At 38.2% G+C, this 26,354-nt stretch overlaps 1 protein-coding gene across 1 annotated transcript in view; it reads left to right on the top strand.

Moving 5' to 3' along the window:
- Positions 1-26,354, top strand: part of GPC6 (glypican 6) — a 1,010,768-nt gene that overhangs the window by 478,785 nt on the left and 505,629 nt on the right. Inside the window, exon 3 of the mRNA XM_016224122.2 lies at positions 13,170-13,561. Coding sequence (XP_016079608.1) covers positions 13,170-13,561 — 392 coding nt within the window. The remainder of the gene's footprint in view (positions 1-13,169; positions 13,562-26,354) is intronic.

Here is a 26,354-nt window from a genome sequence, read left to right as displayed (position 1 = left end):
GTCAACCTCGTCAGCCTCGATTTACCTTTTGAGTACATTAGGTATAATTTAAACAGAATTAGAATCAGTGGCCCATAGAGTTTCTATCACGTGTACTAAAATAATGTTATTCTCAACCTTTCCTGTTTCTCCTTTGGAACCGGCTTTCAGGGCCCACATAATTTGACACCTTTGGCAAGCTGAACCAGAAACTGGCTTGGAAAAAACACAAAAGCTACATTGGCAAATGGTCTGCCAAGTGACCCATGAACAAAGGCGAGATTGGGTTGCCCTTTGAAATAAACCTATTTGAATTTTATTATCTCCAGAGCACCCTGTGTCTCTAATCTTGTGAAAGGTTAGTATTCTATCCATCAGAGGAAGATTAGAGTGCTGGCTGATGTCTGCTCTTGATGATAACTGAATGCAGCAGTTGGAGCTGCAAGAAGATTCATTACCATCAGCGGTTCAAAGGGGAGGGGCATGGAGGGAGTCACATTTACAGCATAAGCCACATAGTCCTAGGTCAGAGTATTTAGAATAAATGAAACAAAAAACAAAGGACACCTATTTGGGGGAAGCTGTGCAGAGCCTTTTAAATAAGTTCTCCAAAAGCAGAGCTGCTTTACTATTACCCTTGGTAGAGATTGCCAGAAAATCATTGCTGATTGTTTTGGGAAAGGTTTTATGACACACAACAGAGTAAAAATAAGAATGATATCATATCACTATATAACATGGCTAACAATGAGCAAATATCGTAAAACATCCAGTAAAGTGTAAAACAATAAGCCTGCGATATGATTAATTTTTTTTTAAAAGAAATACTCAACTGAATGTCTCTTTTGAGACCTTTACATATGACCTGTATAATTCAGAAGATGAAATAGAAATAATTTGAAAGTTATTTGTAAACTTAAAATATACCCATGAATCAAAATAAGCATGTCCCTTATATACGATTTAATTTGATTTTAACATTATGATGAGTAAGGTGCATGCTTTCAGCATTGTATAATTTCCTACAAGATGTTGGCATTCAATAAATGACACTTTATAAAATGGTGAAAATGATTGTTTTTGTTTCTTGCATTCCAAATGATTGAGGCTATGAAAGTAAAATAGCCATCGTACAGCATGAGATTAATAAAATAAATTTCTTTTTAAGAATCTTGTAATTGACTGCCAAAGCCAGTTTAATAAGTGTTAAGTAAATTTAGATCAACATTAAATTAATTCATTTGCATTTGTCTTACTCAATAATACTGTACATCTCATTATATACTTATAGAAGGATATCTATTGTGTATTCATCTGAAGTACATAATTATCTTTGAATGGAGACATCTATGCTGCCAAGTGTGACTGATGTTCATATCCCTTTGATAGATTCAAGGAACAAAATGATTTCTAAGGCGTGACTTGGGGAGACTGTGCCATCTCTAAGTCCTGCCCAACTCACTGAAGCCAGTGGTGAAAGTGATTGAAAGGGGCCTTGACTTTGTTCTCTTTTTTGGTTGTTTTAAAATGCTTGTAGAAACATTCTTAGGATTACACAGTTTATTATCCTGTGCTAATGTTTATCAAATCCTCACCAAAAACTTGTAGTTAAACTGACTTTAATTAATCTCTTTGAGTAATCTCTCCTAGCCCACCCCACTCCCCACCTTCCCTCTGAGATCCCTCAGTCTGTTCCATGCTTCTATGTCTCTGGATCCATTTTGTTCATCAGTTTATTTTGTTCATTAGATTCCACATATGAGTGAGATCATGTGGTACTTGTCTTTCTCTGACTGGCTTATTTCACTTAGCATAATACTTTCTAGAGATTAAAGAACTTATATGTTTATAAGCATAACCCATGGACACAGATAGTTTAGATAAAATAGTTTCATAATAAGTATTTTCCTATAAAATTAAGCAGCACTTTTATGTTCATCAGATCCTTTTAAATTTAAATAATATTTAATGGTTTTTCCAACTGTGAAAGTAATTTATAGTCATTGTAAAAACTTTGGAAAATTAATGTACAGAGAAGGAAATATAAACAAATCATACCTTTCTCCCCATTTTAAACTGTTTTTGTATGTGTGTGTATGTGTATATATATATTTTTTTCAGTTTGTTTATATTTTTTTTACAAAATTGGGATTTTACTGGATATATACTTTTGTATCTATTTTCTATCTTAGCATTTTCTGTACTTTTACATTAAAGGTAGACTTCCTGTGAACCTGACAAAGTTTGTTTCAAGACCTGAATAGACCTTTTCCAAGGCCCTATATCTAATTTCGTATTTGGAATTTTGTATTATATTTTCTAAAGAGAGTACTCCAAACTGTATAAGCTTTCATCCTCATAGACCTGGGTTTGCACCTGTAGACACTGTACCTGAAGCCAGACTGCCTAGGTTTGTAATCCTACCCCTACCGCCTGTTAGCTAGGTATCTTGGAAGTTACTAACTTTTCTGTTCCTGTTTCCCCAAATGTAAAATTCAGATGATAATGGTACTTACTTTATAGGGTTAAGGACAAGATTAAATTAGTTAACATGTGAGAAGCCATTGGAATGATAACTAGCTCATCATTTATGTTCACTCTTAGCTTTTAAATATTCTTTTAAAATGATCATAACTATAACATTTTACAATATAGATATGCCTTTCTTTGGGGATTTTTAATTTTTTTTTTTCTATCAGAAATAGAGGAATATTGTTTACACAAAATTTTTACCTTATCATTGCAGTTGAACTATTTCCTTTTATTAGTGGTGGTTGTTTTTTCCCTACTGAAGCATATTGCACTCCACTTTTTAAAAAAAGACTTCAGTAACAGGTATCAAAGAAGTTAAAATTCTTCTTTTACAAAATGTAGGTAGTTAAAAACAATTCCCAAGCAAAAGTGAGAGATAGCCAAACACATGATTGTGTTATTATTCAATTAATTTTTTTAAAACTCATACTTTGTGTGGATTTCCGCTTTCGTTTAGATAGCTGTTGAACAAAGTAAATTTAACCAAGACTTCAAACATGTTTTCAGTATTGAAGGGTTTTTTTTTTTAAATATATTTTTATTGATTTCAGAGAGAGGAATGGAGAGGGAGAGAGAGAGAGAGAGAAACATCAATGGTGAGAGAGTCATTGGTCGGCTGCCTCCTGCACGCCCTGACTGAGGATCGAGCCCACAACCGGGCATGTGCCCTGACCGGGAATCGAACCAGGATTTCCTGGATCCCAGGTCGATGCCTAACTCCTGAGCCAGGCCCAGCCAGGCAGCATGGCAGGTTTTTGACGGGTGGGAAAGGATATAGCAATGTTTAGCATTAAATTAACATAAAATACTTTCATTAAAACTTTTTTTATTTAATGTGCTTGTATAACTCTGCCTTGTTCCAACACACTTAACTTCTTCCCCCGTTCTCTGTGCCGTGTGTTTAAATGGTGCCTTGGTTAGACTGTGGCTGGCATTCCCTCGCGTGGGCATCAACCAGCTGGGCATCATCAGAGCCAATTCATCCTGCTTCCCGTTCCGCACCTCCCCTCCCTGGGAAGAGCCCATTTCCCTGTGATCACTGAAGGCAGAGGGTGGCGGGAGAGTGTTAGGTGGTGGCCAAGGAACAAAGAGATGAAAGAGGAAGGACGATGGACCAGCACTCCTACCCCCTGGGCCACTGCCAGGCTGCTCGCTACTCGCCACACCCCCTCCATCAACGCAGTGCTCTCGCCAAGACCAGAGCACCGGCTGGCTATGTTGAGAAGGCAGGTAAGGAAAAGTGATGAGAGGAAGAACAGACTCAGGGCTTTCAGGACGTATGCACGGCCCCTCCCTCCGTCATTCTCTCTCCCTCCCCGGCCTGTGTGGCCACCATCCTGCATGGATGAAGATGAAACGCTTGCAGAACAGGGAAGAGCTGTAGTGATCCTCCGTCTTGGCTGGGATCCCATGGGGATGTTGAAGATATACTGGTACCTGGATCCCACTCCCCGAGATTATGATTTAGTTACTCTGGTGTGCAGCCTGGGCACCGAGGTATGTGTGTTTTTTGAGCTATTTTAATGGGCAGCCAAGGACAAAAACCACTGACTTCTGTGAAGAAGCAAGGGAATGTCATTTGGCTGCTGCTCCTCACTCTCAGGATCCTGCTTAATCTCTTGTGCAAATAGCTCCGGGTCCTTGTCACTGACTTTTCACCTACAAACTAACTCTGGCCCTCAGTCCCAGAGTTCACCCTCAGTGGTTTGGGACTGGAGGGGTTTTTCCACCCCTTGGACCAGCAATTAATCGGGTAAAGAGCTGGACTTGGGAACAGAGTAATACACTATTCCAATTTGGAAACTTAATAGCTTTTCTAAGTGGAGGAGCGCAAAGAGTTGGAGGTGATTTTTATGGTCTATGATTTAGGTGTCTAGTGGGTTAACCAGGCATCCAGTGTTGTGGGTAGTGTCATCTATTAAAGCAAAATGGAAGCAGGTCCTGGACAAGACCTGCAGGGTGTTGTCAGTAGGCCAAAGCTAAAGGGCTGTGCGATGGTGAGAGTGAGCTCTGAACGCACCTCAGCTGTGAATTTCATACACGTGCTTAGGATGAGCTGGAAGACATCCGCAGGCTCAGAACGGGGGTTTGCTTCTGGCAGCAACCGTCAGCAAATTTCCAACATAGCTTACTGTTTCCAGAATTAATAGTTTATCTATACCACCTTGTGAACATAAATGGCCTAATCAGTCTTTCTTACTTTAAAAGATATCTTCAGGAGAAATAACCTACAAAGAATTATAACATTTATCAATCTAATGTGTGAAGGATCACTAAGTACACAAAAAGTTTAACCTTGAGAAATGAGAATTCAAGTCAACAGTTTCTATAAACTGCTTTATTGCTTTAAATCTCCCTGTATCAACCATTACATGGTGCTGCTTTCCAGGTAACTTCCTTTTCACAGCTAAATTACACACCTGGTTCTGAAAATTCTATAGCACTTAGTCTCTTCAACTGACATTGCTTTAATGATATTAAATTGGAGAACTTTGGTGCAAGGTGTTATTTTTAATAAACACTCATGATGGTGAACTGTGACTTTTTATTAAAATTTTCTTCATGGAAAAGTATAGTTGATTAGATTAAATACATTGGAAAAATATAAAATGGTGATGTCCAGTAGAGCTGAATAATGCATTAGTATATCCTTGGTTTTTTTGATTTATTGGTTAAATCAAAGAGTTCCCTAGAACTCTTATGTTTCCATTATTTAGATCTAATTTATAAGAGTTCCCAACACACAGTGGGAGTAATATAATAAAAATAACCTTTGGATTAATATAGTGAGCAGTTTTGAGTTGTGTATTGCAGTCTTTTTAAATGCTGATGTATTTATTACTTTCTGAAAATAATTATCCTAGATTTATGGTGGGCATTGCATTTTGTTGTAGGGCCTTGCAAGATGTTAAAAAGCTAGTTTAAATTTCTATTTTCATTAATTATCATGAATAGAAAGTTAAAAAAGGAATGATAATAAAAATTGTTGGGTTTTTTTGTTTGTTTGTTTTTTGTACCTTAACCTCTTCCAAAGTAGGGTGTTATTATTTTTTTTCTTTTTCCACTTCTATACTGTCTGTTTTATATGCTAGATTTACTGTGGGATTTTCTCGTTATGAAATTCTCCTGAGAGCCATTAGATCACTACCTTAGAAAAATTTGGAGGTGTCTACTTTAAAATCACTAGTCACCTAAATCTGCTAAATTATTTAAGTGGTTTAAGAATTTACTTTTGGATTTTAGTTACCTTGCAGAGGAATATAAGCAGATGCATGGACTGCAGAGCAAATTTTAACGTATAAGATAAAATAATGGAGGAAAGGAACTTTTACTCTACTACTTAGAGATAACAGTGTAATAATTAAATGTCTTCCTACCTACAAGAATTTAAAGGTGTAATATGTTTTTTTAAATTCATCCAGACATGTCACTTAGAATTTTGATCCTTTAAAGCCAGGGACTGGCAATTTTTTTCTTTAAAGGGCTATATGTTAAACATTGTTTACATTTTGTACCACATAGGGTCTTTGTGGCATTTTCTTCTTTGTCATTGTTGGTTTTCTGTTTGTTTGATTTTATTCAAACATTTCAATGTGCAGGTGAATGTTATATGTATATTCATTGATAATAACACATATTATTATAAAATGATATACACAATATAATATAAATGTACATATATCACAAAGTGAGTCACTTTTTTTAGACAAGTATTTTGAGCACCCTTTCGTGTGCCGGTCACTGTTCTATATCCTGTTGCTATAACCCCATGCTCTGTGGCTTTTATTCTAGTGGAAGCCACCCTTGGAGAAGGAGGTACCAGCCCTAAAGATCTCACTGTGCTCTCCAGTCTAAGTTACATCAATTAGCATTAGTGGAAAACATAAACACACATAAAAATTATTTTTACAAATAACTTATATTTGACTTTAGAATATCATTTTGCAATATATATTTAAATGTGATTTTATCTAGTATCCTAGGAATTTTTTTTACTTGGGATAAACTGCAAAGTCACCCCACTCTTCTCTTCTTTCCTTTTTTAATATGTTTTTTATTGATTTCAGAGAGAGGAAGGGAGAGGGAGAGAGAGGGAGAAACATCAATGATGAGAGAGTCATCGATCAGCTGCCTCCTGCACACACCCTGCTGGGGATGGAGCCTACAACCTGGGCATGTGCCCTGACTGGGAATCGAACCCCAATCTCCTGGATCATAGATCGATGCTCAACTGCCGAGCTACGCTTGCCGGGCCTGTTCATTCTTATAATTCACCTTTGTCTGTCATGGTTTGGGGCTCTATGTTATGTGCTGGTTCGGTGGTGTACAGAAACTCGCTTAACATTTCTGAGCTTCAGTTTCCTCATTTGCTAACTATATATGCAAACATCTGATTTACTTAAAATGTATGTAAGTCTTATAGCATAGTGTCTGGCACTGTGTATGATGCCCATTAAACATCAGACACTTCTTCGGTGCTATCTCTAGTTATGCTTGAAATTACCATCATTCTGTGTATCAAATCCATTTGTCATCTTCACTTAAGGTCTGGTATCTTTACTTTCCTTCTAAAATGTAACAGAGACAAAGGAAAATAATGAAGATATTCTGTTGACATATTGATTACATTTTAAATCAGTTCGTGTTGGCATGGGGGCACTTCCTTAAGGGACAGAAATTTGGTTATACAGTAAAGATGTAAATTACTACTATTAAATTATTTTGAATTATATAGGTTTCTATTAACTCCTGGGATGAAATGACTAAGTAAATCATAATGCTTATCATAATATAATAAACTTAACCTATGAAAACATACACATACATGCACAGAGCAGGAAAAATATAAATTAAGAGATAAAGAAATGGCAAACACAAATGACTTTTTGTTTATAGCAGCATTCTCTAGCAGTAATTATAGATTCTTATTTCTCCCCTTTTGGATAAAATATTATTTTGAAAATAATTTTATATAATTTCAACCCCATAATTTAAAAAAATGCTTTTATGCACCAAAATGCAACTGATGTTTAAGAAAAACTACTAAAACAATATAGTAGGATATCTATTCAAAGGAGTTCTTCCCTTTTTAGTTATGTCATTTTTTAACCTGTATTATGAAAAAATAAAAGCCAACATAGTTTTGTTTATTGAAAACAGCAAGAAAATCAAAACAAAGTTCCAAACTGTGTTTATTCAATGCAGCTGTTGAATAGAAGGCTTTACTGCAAAATGTGAGACTTAAACTGGTTTGGGAGTTAACTCAAATATAGCATGCCGGGCACCGCTTGAATTATGCTTAAAGTCTGAGCGTGAGTCCAGCCGGCTTGGTGAGATCATGAGCTGCGAGGTCAGGGCCCGGGGGCAGCAGCGGCGAGGCCGCGATGCAGCAGGCAGAGCGCGGCTCCTCCGCGCCGGGGCTGTGCGCAGAGCAAGTGAGGCCTGGAAGCGCAGCCTTGGTAACCAACATGCTTTTGAACAGAGGCCACAAGGCATTTTATGTACAGATGCACATGAATTTGGAGCATAGGATGATAGGAATGTTTATATTAGTATAAATGTAGAAGAGTTTGGAGGATGACAGGAGAGCAGTTATATCCTTTCTAAGATGTGGTTTATAGCATCTCTCCCTCTGAGGTCTGCCCACAGAATTATCACTATCCAAGAGGAGCCCAGATGAAGCAGATGTATTTCACTGAATGCTCATGATCATCCGTCCATCTATTCACACACTACTCACCACTTTTTATGGCCCTACCATATGATGGGCACCATATACATCAATGATAATATTGATAATATTGGCCACAAGAATCTTACTTGGGAATATAACTTGTATTTAACAGCTTATAAGGTAAAGCTCCTCAAATTTATCTCATAAAAGAATTGTGAAGTTGTCTAGGCCTAGAAACGCACTGGCATTTTCTCAGAGTGTTTTGATGTCCTATTTTAGATCCCTGGAATTTACCAGTATAAGAGTGGCTCTCAGGGGGTGGAATGAGAGTGATTTTATTCCCCCCAGGGGTCACTTGAAAATGTCTGGAGACATTTTTGGTCATCACTACTGGCAGAAGGATGTGCTACTGGAATCTAGTAATCAGAGGCCAGAGATGCTACTAAGTAACAACATACAATGCACAGGACACCCCTCACAACACAGGTTTTTCATATCGAACATCAGCAGTGCTGAGGCTGAGACCCTGATTTAGAGGACTGGCCTTCAATTGTAAAATACCACAGAAGCTATGACTTGCCAAGGGAGGTGCTTTACGTGGCAAGGACTCCTTGAGCAACACCAGTCTTCATCTCTTCTCACAAGGTCTCACCCCCTGGGCGTGGGAAGAGATAGGCCATATAGAGACTGTTTTCTCACCCTCAAAGCCTAACAGAAAAGAGAGTAACAGGCACTGTGCTTGTTCCTCCATTAGCGCTCCTCATTATCTCAATATCTTCCTGAGGTCATATCAGGTTATTATGTAAGCAAGAAGACTGTTGACAAAAGAAATTATCTCCAAAGATGGACCTGAAAGCTGGCAGCTGTGTGCAGAATGAGGGAGGAAACTCCTATGCACTTAACCTTGAAAAAGGCATGGTGGGGACAATGTTACCGTGTACATGAATCACGTCCCTTAGAGGATATTAGCTTTTTGCACCATTCTACCCTCCATGCCAGCTCCCCCAGGTGGTTTTTTTAGCCAAAGCTTGGATTCTGGGTGGATGAACTAATTTAGCATACTTTTGTGGGGACGAGGTAGAATGATAGAGATTCAGAGAGAAATAACACTCAACACAAATCCATGGGTTTAGGGAAGCAAATGTGGTACTCCTGCTTCACCCTGGTAGGACAAGTTCTGTCTGTCATCACAAATATAACCTCCCCTGTGCAATGGCCTAAGCTTTTTACTCATTGGGCTCTGTGATTACAAGGATTTACACCATCATCCTGAAACATTAGCTTTAAATGAGATTTCACTAAGAAGTATTTTGGAGAGCATGAAATAGAATAGGAAAATGCTACAATTCTAGGTGAATGCTGTACAACCCCCAGACCCAGTCCACTGCAGTGTATATTTATCTATAGCAGCATTAACAAGACATTTCCAGCTTGACTGGGCAAAGCTTTTGCTATTTTTTATTGACTGCAAATTCCTAGAGAGCATCTAGTCTGTTCTTGCCCCCTTGCTCTCACCTCCCTATGGCCCTGGGTGCATCTTACATTTTGATCCATTTATTTGGAGACTTCATTTGAAGCTTTTCTTTAATATCTTGGACCATCTCTTGGCTCGTAGGAGTTGATTTTCAACCCTTAAGAGCCACCTCCCAGTGATCAGACTGCATGCATAAACTTTCTTTTTGCTTTTGGAACAGTGGTGGTTTTATCTAGGAGACTGTTCTCCCACTTGAGTCAGTGTGCCCTGCAGCCAACAGATGTTTGCATCTAGATCTCCCCTGTAGATGAATAAAAACCTCCCAGAGGCTAATACTGGCTAGAAAAAGTTCCTTTGTGCATCTATGAAGCGTAACTGAGCCCTAAGCAATCACTTTTGATGTATATTTTGTGATTGGGAAAAAGAAAAAAAAAGAAAAAGTTTTTTTTTCCTCAAACATTTTCTTGCAGATGAGAATTTTTGTTGACTGAAGGCTTTATCCAATGTGAGCTTTACCCTCTCTGATTAAATGAAGGGCTAGGTTGTGTTTCCTTATATTGCTCTTCATTTTTGTTCTCTGTGCTGTTTGGGCATAATACTTCATCAGCAAATGGGTCTCATAACTGTCTTCCAAATATCCATCTTGTTTGGCTTGCTGGGAAACAATACTCATCTAAGTATAAAATATATTGTTGAAAGAGTCTACCTTCAGAAGCTTGAAGTCTGCGCCTATGGGCATCCTAAAACTGAAATGAGCATGCTTACTTTTGGAGGTCATTAGTTTTGCCTCAGTACCTTGGATTCTCCCTCCCAGCCCCCATCTTTCATAAGATCTGAGATCAATGTCCCTTAAGGTAGCCGCATCTGTCATAATTGCCTGTTACATTAGTGTCTTTCAGTACCAATATTAACGTTGACTATAAGATCACTAAACCGTATAATAATTTTGAACAAGGAATAATAAGTTGACTGTTGAGGACCAGTGAAGCTAACAGCAAACTTTTAGGACACTGGCACACCTGTAGACACACATTTAAGGTTGATATCTAATGAAATGCTTCTTGAGCCATCTCGATTGAAATACGATAACTTGGTTTCTATATTTAATGATGAATACTAATTTAGGTGTAAGGAAACAAACCACAAGGCAGTGAGTGAGCAGCCTGGTTTTAACCATTCATATTCAAAGTGGGCATAGGCCCCATATTTCATGTCTTCTGTGTAAAGAGGGGAGAAGCCTAACGAGTGTTACCTTCAATCAGAGAAAAAATAAACTAAAAATGTTATCCCTACACAGAATCATTTATATCTTAAGTCTTTGAAAAGCAATGAGAACCAGAGGGGTTTTTTTCTTTCTCTTTTTAGTTCTTTGAAAATCCAGACCACACTATTGATTACTAACTATTCATTGCTGAAGGCAGTACTCTGTATTTAATAAATTAAGCTTTAATTCCTGAGTCCAACAAAATAATTGACCCCAAAAAGAAGATAAATGAATATGCTGTCCTGAACTCATGATTAGAATCCACTCTCTAGTTTCATTATACTAGTATTTTTCAAGTCAGTGATTTTCCCCCCATTCTTTTCTAGTTTCTTTTCACAATCTATAACACCTTTCACCCTACTCCTATATCAACAAAGTCAAGCTATTTTTATTCTTGGTTCAGAGATTGAAAAGTATTAATATGACATTTTTATGCTTTGACATTAATATTAATAATTTAATATAGTTTCTATTTTGGAAGAAAACTAGGTGACTAGTGTTTCTGAATAAAAACATCTGAAAGGTTTCTGCTATCATAAAATCATAAATAGCATAACATTTATCACATATAAATATTTTGATTAACTGATTCTTTGACAATTTGAGGAAATTGTCCCTTTCTGCTTCAATACTGATTTTTCTTATAGTTAGCCTGATTTTACATGTGGGAAAAATTAAGAGAAGAAATATTTGGTGCCTTGGACAAGATCACACAGGGTTTATTATAAGCCAGGACATTTAGATAATCCTTTGGTGTTTGTTGCCACTGTGCCAACAGAATTTCTTTGGTCAGGAAAGTATATTCTTCATAGTTAAAGGGTAAACATGTGAACAGAGTCATTTATTTTTAGCTTAGGTGCTTTGGTTTTATTTGGTAACAAATATAAAATAATCATCATTCTTATAAACACCATATCAAAACAATGGTTCAGTCCTATATTAGTCAGAACTGAAGTAGCTAGATCAAGGTCTTCAGGAAACTTCTGAGGAAGCAGAAATGAAGCGTAGCTTCCATAGAATCCACTGAGAGATTTATAGCTTTTCCCCTTCTTTGTCTCAGGAAAAAATCCCCTGAGGGTACCAGAAAGAAGAGTTATTTTTGTTTGATTTTAGTTTTATTATTTCCGCTTAGATTTCCTAAGGTGTCCAGGACTTCATTTGTCCGTGCATTAGCCCAGAGGGGACATAGCTTCAGGGAGGAAAAGGGAACCAGGAGAGGTAAAGAAGAGTCACTCACTTGCTGGGAATTTGGATTTATAAACTCAGAAGCCTTATCTTGCTTTAGTCACCCCAACTCACATTCTCCATGTGGAATAAAGCTCCAGCTTACTGTACCCAGGCTCATTTGTGCACATGGATAGCTGTCCTACCACATGCACTCTTTCTTAAGGGGGCCTAATATGAGGGCCAGTGAGGCTGACAGTATTCAGTGGCATTAATTCTTATTTTTTTATATCCTATTAAGAGTTTCCATTAACACTCAAGTGCTGTTGCACGATAGGAGAGTTTATTTCCTGGTAGTCTTTTTCATTTAGAACCTCTTCACCAGGCTGCATACGTTTTGTTCACATTTTTTAAAATGATAGTTTATATTTATAATGATAATGTAAATATTTCATTACTTTTCAATTTATTATGGCAAACTAAATTAAGCTTATTATATCTTTGGTATTAAGTAAATCTAATTGCATTATGAATCTCTGAACGCCGGTAATTGATTGCTATATATAACAACTACAAAGTGTCCCAACTATTACAATAATTTGAATATCCTATTTATGAACTATTCCAAATAAAAGCAGTTTAATTAAATTTAATGTTGGGACAGATTTGTAAATAGGATGGTGCAAATGTTTTTATTACTATGCATTTGTTATTATGTTAATGACAATGTTTTGCAACATATTTTGCTTTGATTTTATGTCAAGCTATAGGATTTTCTAAAATACAACAATAAATGAAAAAAGAATTGAGCGACTACGGAGGAATAGTAAATCGTAAACTCAGAATGATAATCATGGATGTTATTTCAAATAGAAGACACATGTCCCTCTGTTTTCTTTGACTCTGTGATTATAGATGTAGGGCAAGTCTCACTTAAAATATTGTTATCTGCTTACTGATCCCTGAATCCAAAGATACTCTTTTCTGTGAAAATTCCATTAGAAGCAGTTTTTAAGGGAAGTGGATGCCCTGGGATTTCTAGCTCTCTCTAAGTTGGGACTGTCATCTTGGTTTCTCTGCAGAATTTTTCAGAGAGCTCCTGGAAAATGCGGAGAAATCCCTCAACGATATGTTCGTGCGGACCTACGGGATGCTGTACATGCAGAACTCGGAGGTGTTCCAGGACCTGTTCGCCGAGCTGAAGCGCTACTACACGGGCGGCAACGTGAACCTGGAGGAGATGCTCAACGACTTCTGGGCGCGGCTGCTGGAGCGCATGTTCCAGCTCATCAACCCGCAGTACCACTTCGGCGAGGACTACCTGGAGTGCGTGAGCAAGTACACGGACCAGCTGCGGCCCTTCGGCGACGTCCCGCGGAAGCTCAAGGTGCAGGTCACCCGCGCCTTCATCGCTGCGCGCACCTTCGTGCAGGGGCTGACCGTGGGCCGCGAGGTTGCCAACCGCGTCTCCAAGGTAACGGAAAGCGCGCCCCCCCTGCCCCCCCCCCCCCCCCCCCCCCCGCGCGCTGGTGCTAAGGGTAAAGGAAACGCAGGGTGCGGGCGCTCACTTGGAGAAAGCAGCTCAGCGGCAGAGCTTAGGGCTGGCTCTTCCTGCCTCGTGCCGCGGGGACAGGACTGCAGGCGTCCCCGGGGTTGGGGACATAGTGTCAGCGCGTATTGGCCACGCGGCCGCGGGCGTTTCTGGCGCAGGGTGCGGAAGCGGGCGTCTCGTGCGGTGACCGCCGGGCATTTCGGATCAGAGTCTTAGGGATGATGCGCACTCATGACACAGCCCACCCGCAGGCTCTGGCCCCCTAAGTCACCAGGTGACGGTCTCCGCGAGGCCTGCGGTGGGGACAGGCTGTTCCCAGCGCCCGGCGTTGCTGCTTCTTTATTGCCCTTGTCCAAGTGGCCAGGTTCCTTAGTCGCGAAGGAAGAACCCTTTGCTGACACCTGCAGGACTGGCTTCGGAAGGACTAAGGAAGACGAAGTGTGGATTCCGGCTCCCGCCAGCGGTGTCGCTCAGGCCGCGCGGCGCGCTGTTGGGCAGGAGGCGCCCCGCCGGCGCCCGGCCGCGCCCCCCAGAGGATGCCTCCGACCCGCGCACGCAGGGAGTGCCTCCCGGGGCTGCCTCTAAACTCTGCCTCCTGCGCAGGGGACAGCGGCCTTCGTTTACATGCTTCCTTGACAGTCAGGGCTCTTATGAGATGGGCTTGCCCATTTATGAGGTCAGCCCAGCAAATACACTGAAAGGTGATTACTTTGAGGTAAAGAAAAAGCAGCACCTGACAGGAATCTGATATTATGTCGCCCAAAGAAGGTCATATTTGTATAGAGATTATGGCCAAACTCAACTTTCTTATTACAGGGCCATGCCAAAGAGCCACACAGTTTTCAGAACTATTGGGACTATCCTATCATGTTCTTTTTTCCACCTTCCTCTCCCCAATATTTATATCTTGGCCTAAAGTTCACGTGTACGCTTAAAAGTGTTTCTCTGGGCACTATCTGTAAAATCCATAGCAATTCATTAAATTATCGGTTCCTGAAGCATTTATTTGAGCATCTGGGAAGATTATTTGCAAGAAGGCTCTAAAGGGGACAATCACAAAGGATTTAATAGTAGAAAGGGCAGATAACTCTGATTATAAGAACAATGTTTTTTATTGAAAATCAACAATGTTCTAAAGTACAGAACCCCAAAAGTGGATTGATAAGGAATTGGCCAGCTGTAACAGCAAGAGGAGATATGATCACCTGAACAGGTCTGTAAAATATAGATAAGTATAAGAAATGAAAATATAGTTCATATATTCTGGAGCAGATAGATTTTGTTTATTTTTTAAAAAGGTGTAGTCACAGAGGCTTCAAATTGAAGTGTTTACTTTTGTTGAGGAATGAAACCAACATACAGCCAGCTTTTGAGAAATACGAAGTAAGAAATTCAGAGTGCAGATTGGTTTATGCAACATTCCTGGTTGTATTTATATTGTTTCTGCCTGAGTGTGGATGATGTTTAAATGCATATATTTTGGCCTGGAGAGGTTCCAGTGATGTAAGAGAATATTTTCTAGAAAAGCCTCTAAATAGCCGCGGGGAGGGTGTTGCTGACTCCCTTTTCTCAGGGGATGGCATTAACAACTGCTGGGAGATGACCTCTCCCCTTCGGTCCATCATTCCCGACTGTCTCAGCCTGAGGTCTTTGTCTACCAAATGTGACTTGCTACTCTTCTTGGTGAAGGTTGACATCATGCACCAACCACCAGCAGAGTATGACGTTTAATTTCTTTCCAGATGTGGTGAGGGACGTACTCTGCAACACGGGGGATCTTGTTTCCCTTGATTTCTTCATAGCCAGCCTTCGTTTGCAGAGCAGCTGCTGTGGGTTTGCGATAGAGCTTATGGTCATGTAACCATGGAATGCTCACTGTTGAATGCAGATAATGCCTTGTCTGACCTAAGCACTAATCTACTCAAATCACAAATCTCATGCTGACATCTAGGCACCACCATTAGATAGGTAGTAGGTAGGTAGGTAGATATAGATATGTGAACATATAGACTTGGTTTGAAATAAGCTGAGTGTTTTTTCCTCAAATAATTTATGACTCAGGGATTTCGGTATTTTACCAATGAACTTTCTCACCTAATCATTACCAAATGGTCTGTAGTGACTAAACCAGATAGATCTAAGAGGGCTATTTCGGCACTGGTAATTTTCAGCACCCAAACTGTTTCTGGTAATAAGAATAAAATATTACAAGGACTAAATATATAAAGAGGAGAAGCCAGATTGGTGTTTGAGGTTTAAGCCCTTCATAAATCTGAAGTCTCCCTGTGCTGTGTTCATTGAGTGATTTAGAGTTGGCGAAACAATTACAAAAGAGTTAAGGAATTCAAGGCAAAATTTCCAAATTGTGATCAACAAACTGGCTTGTCTCCTGCATCTTGGTTTGGGGATACTTTTTTTTCCCTTCAGTTTCTCTCTTCTCTCTAAGTGGCTCCTTAAATATTGAAGGAATCATTAATAGCTTCTAATTAATTTTGACTGGAAATTTTATTTCTTTGGCAAAACACAGCAGAGCAGTTTTAGGCAAATATTTTGATACAACAGTACAGGGAATTTCCTTATGAGTAAAATGGAGGAATAATTTGTAGGGATAAACGTAATGATTGTTTAAACTTATTCTTGCCATCTTCTATATACAAACATTGTGTTTTGTTAAGCTTTGAGTGGAGCAAGTTAGTTTTAATTAACTATAACTGGATCTCAGATTGTTAGAAGTGCTATATGAGTGTAAAGTAAATATCTGTGGTCATTTAGCCCAGATTCATTTTCTGTGTGAACGGCTACTTTTGAGAGCCCCAAGAGTTGACAAGATACGGAGAGTAACTTCCATGCTTTGCCGGTGGAATTGTAGGTGTATATATTCAATTTGGATAACAATTCCAAAATACCTGTATCGTTGAAAACTGCAATTCTACACCTAGAAAAATTGTTCTACATGTGTGCAGATGGATATATAAAAGAATGTTCAAAGCATCATTGTTTACAATAACAAAAAAAGTAGAATTAGCATAAATGCCCCCTCTTTATCAATGATGATCTCTTTACCCCATGAAAACTGAGGGAACCTTGAAAGTCAGTGAACTACATTTCTGTGATACATGATCTGTATATTGCATTGTGTGCCCACCACCCAAAGTCAGATCATCTTCCATCAGCATATATTTGACCCTCTTGCTCCTTTACTGTCCCCTAAACCCCATGCCCTCTGGTAACTACCATACTATTGTCTGTGTCTAGGCGTTTCAGATTGATATCCCACGTATGAGTGAAATGATGGGGATCTTAAGTTTTTCTGACTGACTTATTTCACTTAGCATGATATTCTCAAGTTCCATCCATGTTGTCACAAATGGCAGTATTTCATCTTTTCTTATGGTTGAGTAGTATTCTATCGTATATATGTCCCACATCTTTTTTTTTAATTTCTTTTTTTTCTTCTTTTTATTGTTGGAAGTATTATAGATGTCTCATTTTTAACCCTATTACCCTGCATCCACCCCACTACCAGGCCTTCCCCATACCAATGTCTGTATCCCTGGGTTATGCATATATATGCATATAAGTTCTTTGACTGATCTCTCCTTGCTCACTCCCCCACCCTCAACTTCCCCCTGAGATCCCTCAGTCTGTTCCATGCTTCTATGTCTCTGGATCCATTTTGTTCATCAGTTTATTTTGTTCATTAGATTCCACATATGAGTGAGATCATGTGATACTTGTCTTTTTCTGACTGGCTTATTTCACTTAGCATAATACTCTCCAGTTCCATCCATGCTTTCCCAAAGGGTAAGAGATCCTTCTTTTTTACAGCTGCGTAGTATCCCATTGTATATATGTCCCACATCTTCTTTATCCAATCATCTATTGGTTGTCTCCATGTCTTGGCCACCATGAATAATGCTGCAATGATCATAGGGGTGCATATATCTTTGTGAATAAATGTTCTGTAGTTTTTTGGGTAGATACCAAGAAGAGGGGTTGCTGGGTCATATGCTAACTGTATTCTTAATTTCTTGAGGAACCTCCATACTGTTTTTCATAGAGGCTGTACCAGTCTACATTCCCACCAGCAGTGAGTGAATGTCCCCTTTTCTCCACAACCTCTACTACACTTGTTATTAAACATCAGGTGGTAGTTACCTCTGAGGATTCAGTTTGGAGGTATTATAAGGGATGGGTATACAAGAGTTTCCAAAGTTACTGATAACATACTATTTATTAAGCTCTATGCTGTGTTTATGTGTGTGTGTGTGTTTTAATGAAAAAGATTAAAGTGAGGTAAGACTTGACCATGGTCATCTATGATTTTTTTATCTGTGCAGATATGATCAAGTCCCTGAGCTGTCTGCTCTCAGGTGTTTGTCAGACTTGCCATTGTTTGTGGATTTGTTAACCATTCACTTTCCTTGCTCCATATTCTGCTCAGTGATATCAGGTAGGCAAGGAAGGCAAAGCTCTGAAAGGAAAATAAAAACAAATTTTTATAATATAGCTGCATGAGAGAAAGGATCCAGACTATTTTTCAGCATTGTTCCTTTATTAAATCACCCTCTCATCCATATATATATGGGAAATATATCCATATGAGGGAAATCATGATGGCAGCAGTCCCCCTGAAGGCTTGTCAGACACTGAAAAACACAGGAAGAGGGCTGCATACAGAGGCATTAACAAGCTGTCTGCTGAGACCAAGCTTCAGTTACTCCTCAGGGAAGCAAATGAAGAAATAACTCTTGCGTCTTTACTGGCCCATCTTGATGCCATTTGAACAAAGAAGACATGACTTGCATATCTTTCTGCTCTAATCAAAGTACCTTCTATAAGTAAAAACTGTAAAGTGTGGCAGTAGCCACTTGAACTTCTGCTGAATACTGTCATGCACCTCTGTCTGTCTGTCTGTCTGTCTATCTATCTCTCTATCTATCATCTATCTATCTATCTATCTATCATCATAATCATCTATCTCTATTATCTATCTCTATCTATCTATCTATCTATCTATCTATCTATCTATCTATCTATCTATCTATCTATCTATCTATCATCTATCTATCATCTATCTATCAGAAATCTTCCTTGTATGTCATGACTTTGAAAAGAAAGTCTGGCTTTTGGTCTTTAGTAAGACCATGGATTCAACTTTATTGCTATTCTCACCCTCACCGGTATCCCTGCAGTCTGTCTTCTGACTCTCTGAGAGGTTTGCATCCCTCACTTCCTTGAAGCACAGGAGAATCTTGGCCCATGGGTCCTTGCCCCATCTTCAATGCTCAGTGACACTGGGCCGAGTCCTGCTCTTGATGCCATCTCTCAAGACCAGAATATTTTTATCAATAGACACCTGCCTATATTTGCTATACTAACTATTGTTTTTGCTTGAAGAGCCTCTTCACTGGTTCATCCACCTGGGTAAACAGCCTTGCATTAGCAATGTGTACCTCAAAAGCAATAGAGGGTCAATTTTCAATAAATGTGGTTGATGGACTATGAGGCTGAAAAAAATTATCATCACATTTTGTAAAATGAAGGCAATGAAGTACATTTATTTAGAGCATTATCTGATCACAATAGAAAAACATTTTGAAAAATCTATCATGGGTTAATTTACAAGAGAAGTGGTATTCAATTTAGCTGTTTGCTTTTGGGAAAGAATTTAAGATATAAAGACCGGCCTGTGGTGACTCTCACCTGAATTATTTGTTTTGTTCCTTCAGCGGTAATCTTTCGATTGGAGCTAATTTCTGTGGAGTCATCCAAAACCACAAAAAAGTCCTAGGTGAATGAAACCCTTTTATAGTTCTTCTGTGGTTAGTGTATTCTCTTCTGCAATTGATGATTTTTCAGCATACGTTACTTCATAATATAGTGTTAGGAAGGATAGGTAGGCCTTTTGAAATTATCGATAATGCTTCTATGCTTACAACTTTTAAGTCAACATAAATAATATATGCTTGCTGCTTTATGATGGTGGTTTGGACATTATATTTAGAAAGTGCTTTGCAGTCAATAAATAAATAATTTCATGATAAAGATAGTAATAAAATAGTATTAGTGCTAAGCACCATAACAACAAAAGTAGCTTAATAATATAACTCATTGAAAATGTATGAGTTTTACTATGGTCTTGGTGCTGTGATAAGCATTGGAAATCACAAGAATATGAGCAAGTTCAGGTGTCATTAAAAGAAAAGAACATTTCCCCTCAAGAATAGCAAGTGGGATTTTACAGATGAGTGTAGAGAATTAAGAGAAAAGGTCCCATTTGGGTTAACACAATTTGGTTATTTTGATTAAAACAATCAAAATATTTCTTATTAATTTTATGTTCTCTCACTAATGTATAATTTTAAGGTACACATTTAGAAAATGGTTGAGTTATAAGAGGATAAAAATTAAGGAAAATGAAGTCATTTATTTTTAATATATTAAAAACTATTTATGTATTCTTTCTTCTTTTTTTTTGTACTTTGTACCTGTCTCTAATACCTATACTTGAGTTGGGGTATTTTATTTTAAAATTATATTATCTATTGGAATTCTATTAAAATGAGCACCTTTCTCCCCAATGAATTTGATTTTGAAATTGTGTTCATATTGAAAGAAGTTAAGAGGCTCCTTAACTATGTCTAAATGCAACATAGCTAGAAAAAGTTTGGGAACCACAGTTCTGACTACATTGTATCTAACAGGTATAATCTTCCTCTCCCCTAAAAACTGAGATGGAGTGATTAAAATTGCCCGACATTCATTTATCCAAATGTGAATTCTTGTCAAAGTAGAGCTATTTTGAAGATTTGGCTTAGTTCAGTGTTTTTTGGTGTGTTTTTTTTATGTCAAATATTGTTGGTAAGATCTTGAGATACAAAGACTAAGCAAGTTAAAGTACTTGCGAGTACTAATTTGAAAGAGGGAGTTAGAAACAATATTGATATATAATGAGAGAATTGCGCAATATATGTTTTGGGAACAGAAAGGAGAGGCATTAGCTTAATTTGGGGTGTAAGGAAGCTGTCAGTGGTATAGAAGCCTGGTCCGTGTGTTGAAGGATATATGAGCATCGGACAAATAGCGAAAGCACCCAGCATGGTGAGTAGAGGCAATGACTGAGCAGAAGCACAGAGGCGTGAAGTCCAATGATGTGTGCATAGAATTGCAACTGGGTGGTATTCCTGAAACATAAGGTACAAGGCAGTGCATAGGAAGAGATAAGGCTGCCGACCTAAACTGAATCTTTGAATAAAAACTATCCCAGTAATGATTTTGTTCATGTTTGTTTGCCTGCGGGATTAAAAAATATATATATTTCTATGGTTAGAAGTTTTTAAGTACTTTTGAGGGACAAACGTGCTGAGCACCTACTATGTGCTGGGCATTGTTCTATAAAACAAGAAATAACATTGAGTAGCACTGTCCTTGAGGAAATCACAATCTATCCAAAAGTTTGAGTGTGGTGCAAATGATCAGTTAAATGTATATAAAATACTGTGTCAATCAAAAGAAATTCATGTTTTCCTTTTCCTTGGGAAAATGAGGCTGATTTGAACTATATTATGTAGGTTTTATATTTCAAGTTAAGGAATTTAAAGGACTTTGCATAGGAAAGGGGGTAACAGCCAAGACTTTTCATAAGACAAATAGGTGATCAGACCCTTACTTATAAAAGGATGGTGTAGGCATAGAGCAGGTACTTCTTACACAAGGGTCATTGGACCGGCTTCAGGGCAGAAGGGGAAGGTCAGAGAGTCCCTCCTGCACCTGCCATTTCTTAACTCCTTCAGCTTAAAATATTCACTGTGCCAAGGAACCATGTTTTGGGGAAGAGCATTCTGAGCCTCATCACTGACATGACAAGAAGATAGGACTACACTGGCCTTTAAGAAATTTTAGAGGCATAAATTATTTAGTTTGAAAGTTGTTGTTTATATTAACAAAAGCTTAAATTCCAGGACCATCCTTGTCTCCAAAACAGAGATTTAGAGAGGAATCCAAACAAACAACCTTGCTAAGTTTCCCCATTTGCCACCCTCAGCTCATAACCATCGTCCTATCATTTTTTCCTATTCTTTGTCAAACTGAGTACAAAAACCTAAGGCTTAACTGTTTCTCTTGGTGTTTATTTCATTATAAAGGCTTTTATGTCATGTAAAACTTATATTAAATAAATTTGAATGCTTTCTCCTGTTTAAACAATGAGGATGGTCCACTGGATTATAAACTGGATTGGGAGAAACTAATGTCAGGGGCAATGATGGGAAACTATTGTAATTGCGTATGAGCGGTGATGAGACCTGAGACAGAGACAGTGGAATGGAGTAGAAAGTGCATTTGAAGAGAAATGGAGACTAGCTTGGTATAGATGTGACTTGTCTTCTCAGATTGTATTCCCAGCATCCAGCACAGTTCCTGACACACTGGTTTCTCACTTAGTAACAGTTGTCTGCCTGCTTGGTTGTTTGAGAATCACCAACATGTAAATGGTTGTTGGCAAAGGATGGCAACATTTAGCTAGAGAAAGAAGAGAACAGGATCAGATGAAACACCAGGAAGTATAAATATTTTAAAAAGATACAGAAAAGGAAAACAAATGACCAGAATCAGAAAATCATATTATCCTAAAAGTCAAGATAGAGAGAATTTCAAGAACTAGTATAACCAATAGCATCAAATATTGCAGGTAGTCAGGTGGGAGGAGCAGAGAAAATAGACATTTGGGTGTCACCATTATGATGTTACTAACTAGCAGTTTGACTACAGTGGTTTTACTTGAAAAGTTAATTATTTTCCCCCCATATATTCTAGAACAGGCTGGACAAAGCATGGCCCATGGACTAGTGTCCAAACCTGAGCAAGCTGTTACAGTTCTGCAACAAATACAAAACCTGAAAATGTTTTTAAAAATCTTGAAAGCAATTTAAAATCACCCCGTGATCCAAGACACTGTTAGTGGACCCTTCCTGGAATGCTGTTGAACTTCGTGAGCCTCAGGTAGTGTGAGCTGCATCAGAGATACGCTCGGCAGGATCCGGTATGAGGTCATGACATACTGGGAAAGATCAAATGATCAGCAAAAGCCTGTCCAGATCACTTGAGCCTCACAGATGGGTTGAGATGTACTATATTCTAGCACAGTGCTAAGGATAGGAAAGCCATGAACATATTTTGCTCAATTCTTTTGGTGTTTTGGGGCTTTTTCTTTCTTGTGTGCAGGTTCCCTCTACCCCTTTTTTGTGCCTTCCTGCCCTAGCCTCCCCCCTGGGGTACATTCCCCGTGTTTATAACCACGAGGGGCTCTCCTAAACCCAGCTTGATTGGCATGCCTGCTGTTCTCTGTGCCCCACAAGTACACGAACACTCCCGGGCCAGGGGAAATGTATGTTACAGCCAGACGTCTTTGTTACTAACAAGGAACATCTCCTGGTGAAAAGTGCCAATTAGGGGACACCACAACTAAAAAAGGCCCCAAGGATAAAACTCTAGTGCCATAACTGCTTCTAAAACGGCTTCAGCAAGGAGAACGGACCTGACAGTTTATCCCAGTGTCAGCGCTGACTCTGCTCTTTGATATTTATCTCGGAATGCATTTACGCTTTTCCTACCAGGAGGTTCTGTGAAACAAGGTTTGAACAATAGTCGTGGCTGTAATGACTTTCACATGCAAAAGCACGTTCTGAGTGCTGACAGGAGACTGCGCAGGCTGCGTGATGTCATAGGCTGAACTTGCAAGTTCGGAGGATTTCTCTTTTATTGTCCCATCTTCAGAGATTCGATGTTACAAGGACATTCCCTGAGGCAATATCAGTGCACCGTAGAGGTTTATGAGCCAAGATATACATCAAAAAGAATTTTAATAAAGCTTGACAGATAGATTGCATTAATAATGCTGACATGGTGAAGCAGGACTTACGGGGGGAGTAGGTAGGACATGTTGGTATTTTTTTAAATGATGTATTAGGTCATACAGATATTTGATTATATGAAAGACGGAGGGGATATATTATTACATACCATAGATTTTCTCCATTGTTATCCCTGTGATTACAAGCAAGGGCTATCCCCCTTCCATGCCTGCATTTTACCCTTTCATCTTCATGAGTAATAGAGCAAACCCAATGGGTCAATCCCACATGCTTAGAACACAGTCATTATCCCACACAATATCGGAACTCTGCATTTTTTTGTGTCTAAATCAGATAGCCAAGAGTGAAAATGGACAGTTCAGAGTGTCAGTAATGGGATAATGGTGACTTTGACATTCAGATGTAAGTAAAACTGGGGCCTAAATCAATAGAGACTTCAAGTTAACATCAATTGACACTTACTGGCTAGCATACACCGATTTTTTAAATTTCATTTTCACCCTTGAAGGAATGTGCTGTATGTCAAAGATGCCCCTGTCTTATTTAATACTCAGCAGATAGCAGGATTTTATATGGAAATTTTATTCTCATCAGTTCACGGAATCAAAAAAGCCAGCAAGGCGAACTTTTCTGTGTTCATTTTGTATAGGATTTTGGCAATTTAAAAAGTTCACTCATTGAACATTTAAAGCTTTCATGAATATATTAATTATGGAAACATTTATTATTCTGCACACTGTTCTCATAGTAGGTAGAAATATGAGTCTCTCCATAAAAAAATGTTTGTTTATAAATAATGGGTGTTAAAACTTTTCTCATTTACTGGCTTTCTAAAGAGACATTCTTTTACTCAAAATGTATCTAGAGTTGAGGCACCATTCATTTCATTATTTTTTGATGAAAATGGATAGCATTTAATAAGAAATAAAAAACTTCACAGTGATTTTTAAAATGGCAGAGAACCAAGCACTGCAGATATCCTCATTCCTTTCTTCCTAGGGTTTCGTTGCTCAGATTAGAGGCTGGGCCAAGGAGAATTCAACTGTGCTTGCCATAAAGCATTTTATCGAAAAGACGAACCTTCTGATATCTGGCTGCATTTGCAGACAGAAGATAACTATGTAAAATATTTATGACACCATTTCCATAAGATATCACAGATATCTGTTTTGGAATGGAGAAAAAGTACCCTGACATTTTGGCTAGGACGGCAGTTACAATCCAGGCTGAAAGTCATCTTTATTTTTGCAGGATGTGTACACGTGTGCAGGTGAGCATGTGTGTTTGTGTGTGTGTGTGTGTGTGTGTGTGTGTGTGTGTGTGTTAAAATGAAAGCTTTTTTCCAGTGACAGTATGATATACCAATTCTTTAATAAATTTGACTTCCAGCTATGCAAAGCCTCCCTCATGATCAACTTATAGTTTGTCACTTGTGTTTATGGGACAAAGGGAACTGGGAAAGTGAGATAATCTTATGAATCACTCAAGCCAAATGGACATTTTTTTTCTCTTTAAATTACCAAAAAAGTTCAAGTAAAAAGTTCAAATTAAATCACCTGGATATTTGTTTTCCTTGGTGGTCAGAAAAATAATCTTATGCATGGTCATATATCTTTTTCTAACTATAAAATCTATATGTGCTCAACCCAAAAGAAAAGAATGTTGAAAACACAAAAATACAAAAATGAAAATAAAATAATCCTAAATTTCCATTTCCCAGAGATAACATGTCAAAACTTTGTTTCTAGTCTTTTTCTATCTCTGATATATTTTATATTATATATAACTAGATCATGTGAGATGCTTAATATTGAGCTCTACTTTTTTCACTTAAATTTATGAGTATTCCCCACATCAATGGCATTTTTTTTTTTTAATCACTCTTATTTCTTAAAGATTTTTTTTACAACCTAAGGTATTTGTTTGCTGCTATTATTTGGGGATCTTTCACAAATAGTCAATCCATGGACATTCTTACTAAGAGAAGTGAACAGCTGTTTTAAGTAGTTTATCTGTATGTGGGTGTGTTTAGCTTAACCCATTTTGCACCTGAATGTCAGTCATGGGAATTCCATGACTTCCTTATCATGTATCTAACTGTTGAAATTTCTTGATAAATTTATAAATACTCTAGACTGTTGCATGAATTAGAAGCAGATTTCTTCTTCAAAAGGAGGAAAAAAGGGTATAGACATAAAGTGGAGTTAGGAACGAGGCTGATAGCAAAACATTTATTAGAACTCCCAGGGTAGTACTTCCCAATGGCCAAAAATCTGGATCTGATCCAAATTGCAAACTGGTGTAACCTTGGTCGTGACTGGCCCCAAGCATGTTTAATTTGTCATGAATTCTTTAAATTTCCAAATAATGTTCTAAAATTGTGAGGATTAACATTAAAATGTGGATTTCTACAATTTCTTGGACAAATGACTACCTAGGCACCTGTTCTGCATGGCACATATGGGCTGAAGTTAAATAATGTTTAGATTGAGTTTCTTTTACCTTGAAAATCTGTGTTAGAGTTTGAAACACATCTGCTCACACCTGGAGTTGGCCTGATTCTGAAATTGCTATTGCTGACCTTCTATCACGATCATTGGCCCCTTTCATATAATAAAGAAGTGATTCTCCGTACCTGTCTTTACTGAATGTGAAAACCCAAAAAATAAGCAGGGCCATGTTTCAAGACAAAAATGGTAAAAATAATAATGATCATTTTTTGTAAATTTAAAATATTCTAAATATTTAATATGCAAATAGTATCTGTTTAATAAATACAGTCAGTGAACCTCACATATTGTTATTAACTCCTTCGCAAGTGAATTTTTGCAAACCCTCCT

The sequence above is a fragment of the Miniopterus natalensis genome, chromosome 2 (genome assembly GCF_054644295.1).
Source record: "Miniopterus natalensis isolate mMinNat1 chromosome 2, mMinNat1.hap1, whole genome shotgun sequence".
Taxonomy (NCBI): domain Eukaryota; kingdom Metazoa; phylum Chordata; class Mammalia; order Chiroptera; family Miniopteridae; genus Miniopterus; species Miniopterus natalensis.
This window is presented reverse-complemented; position numbering and strand designations above follow the sequence as displayed.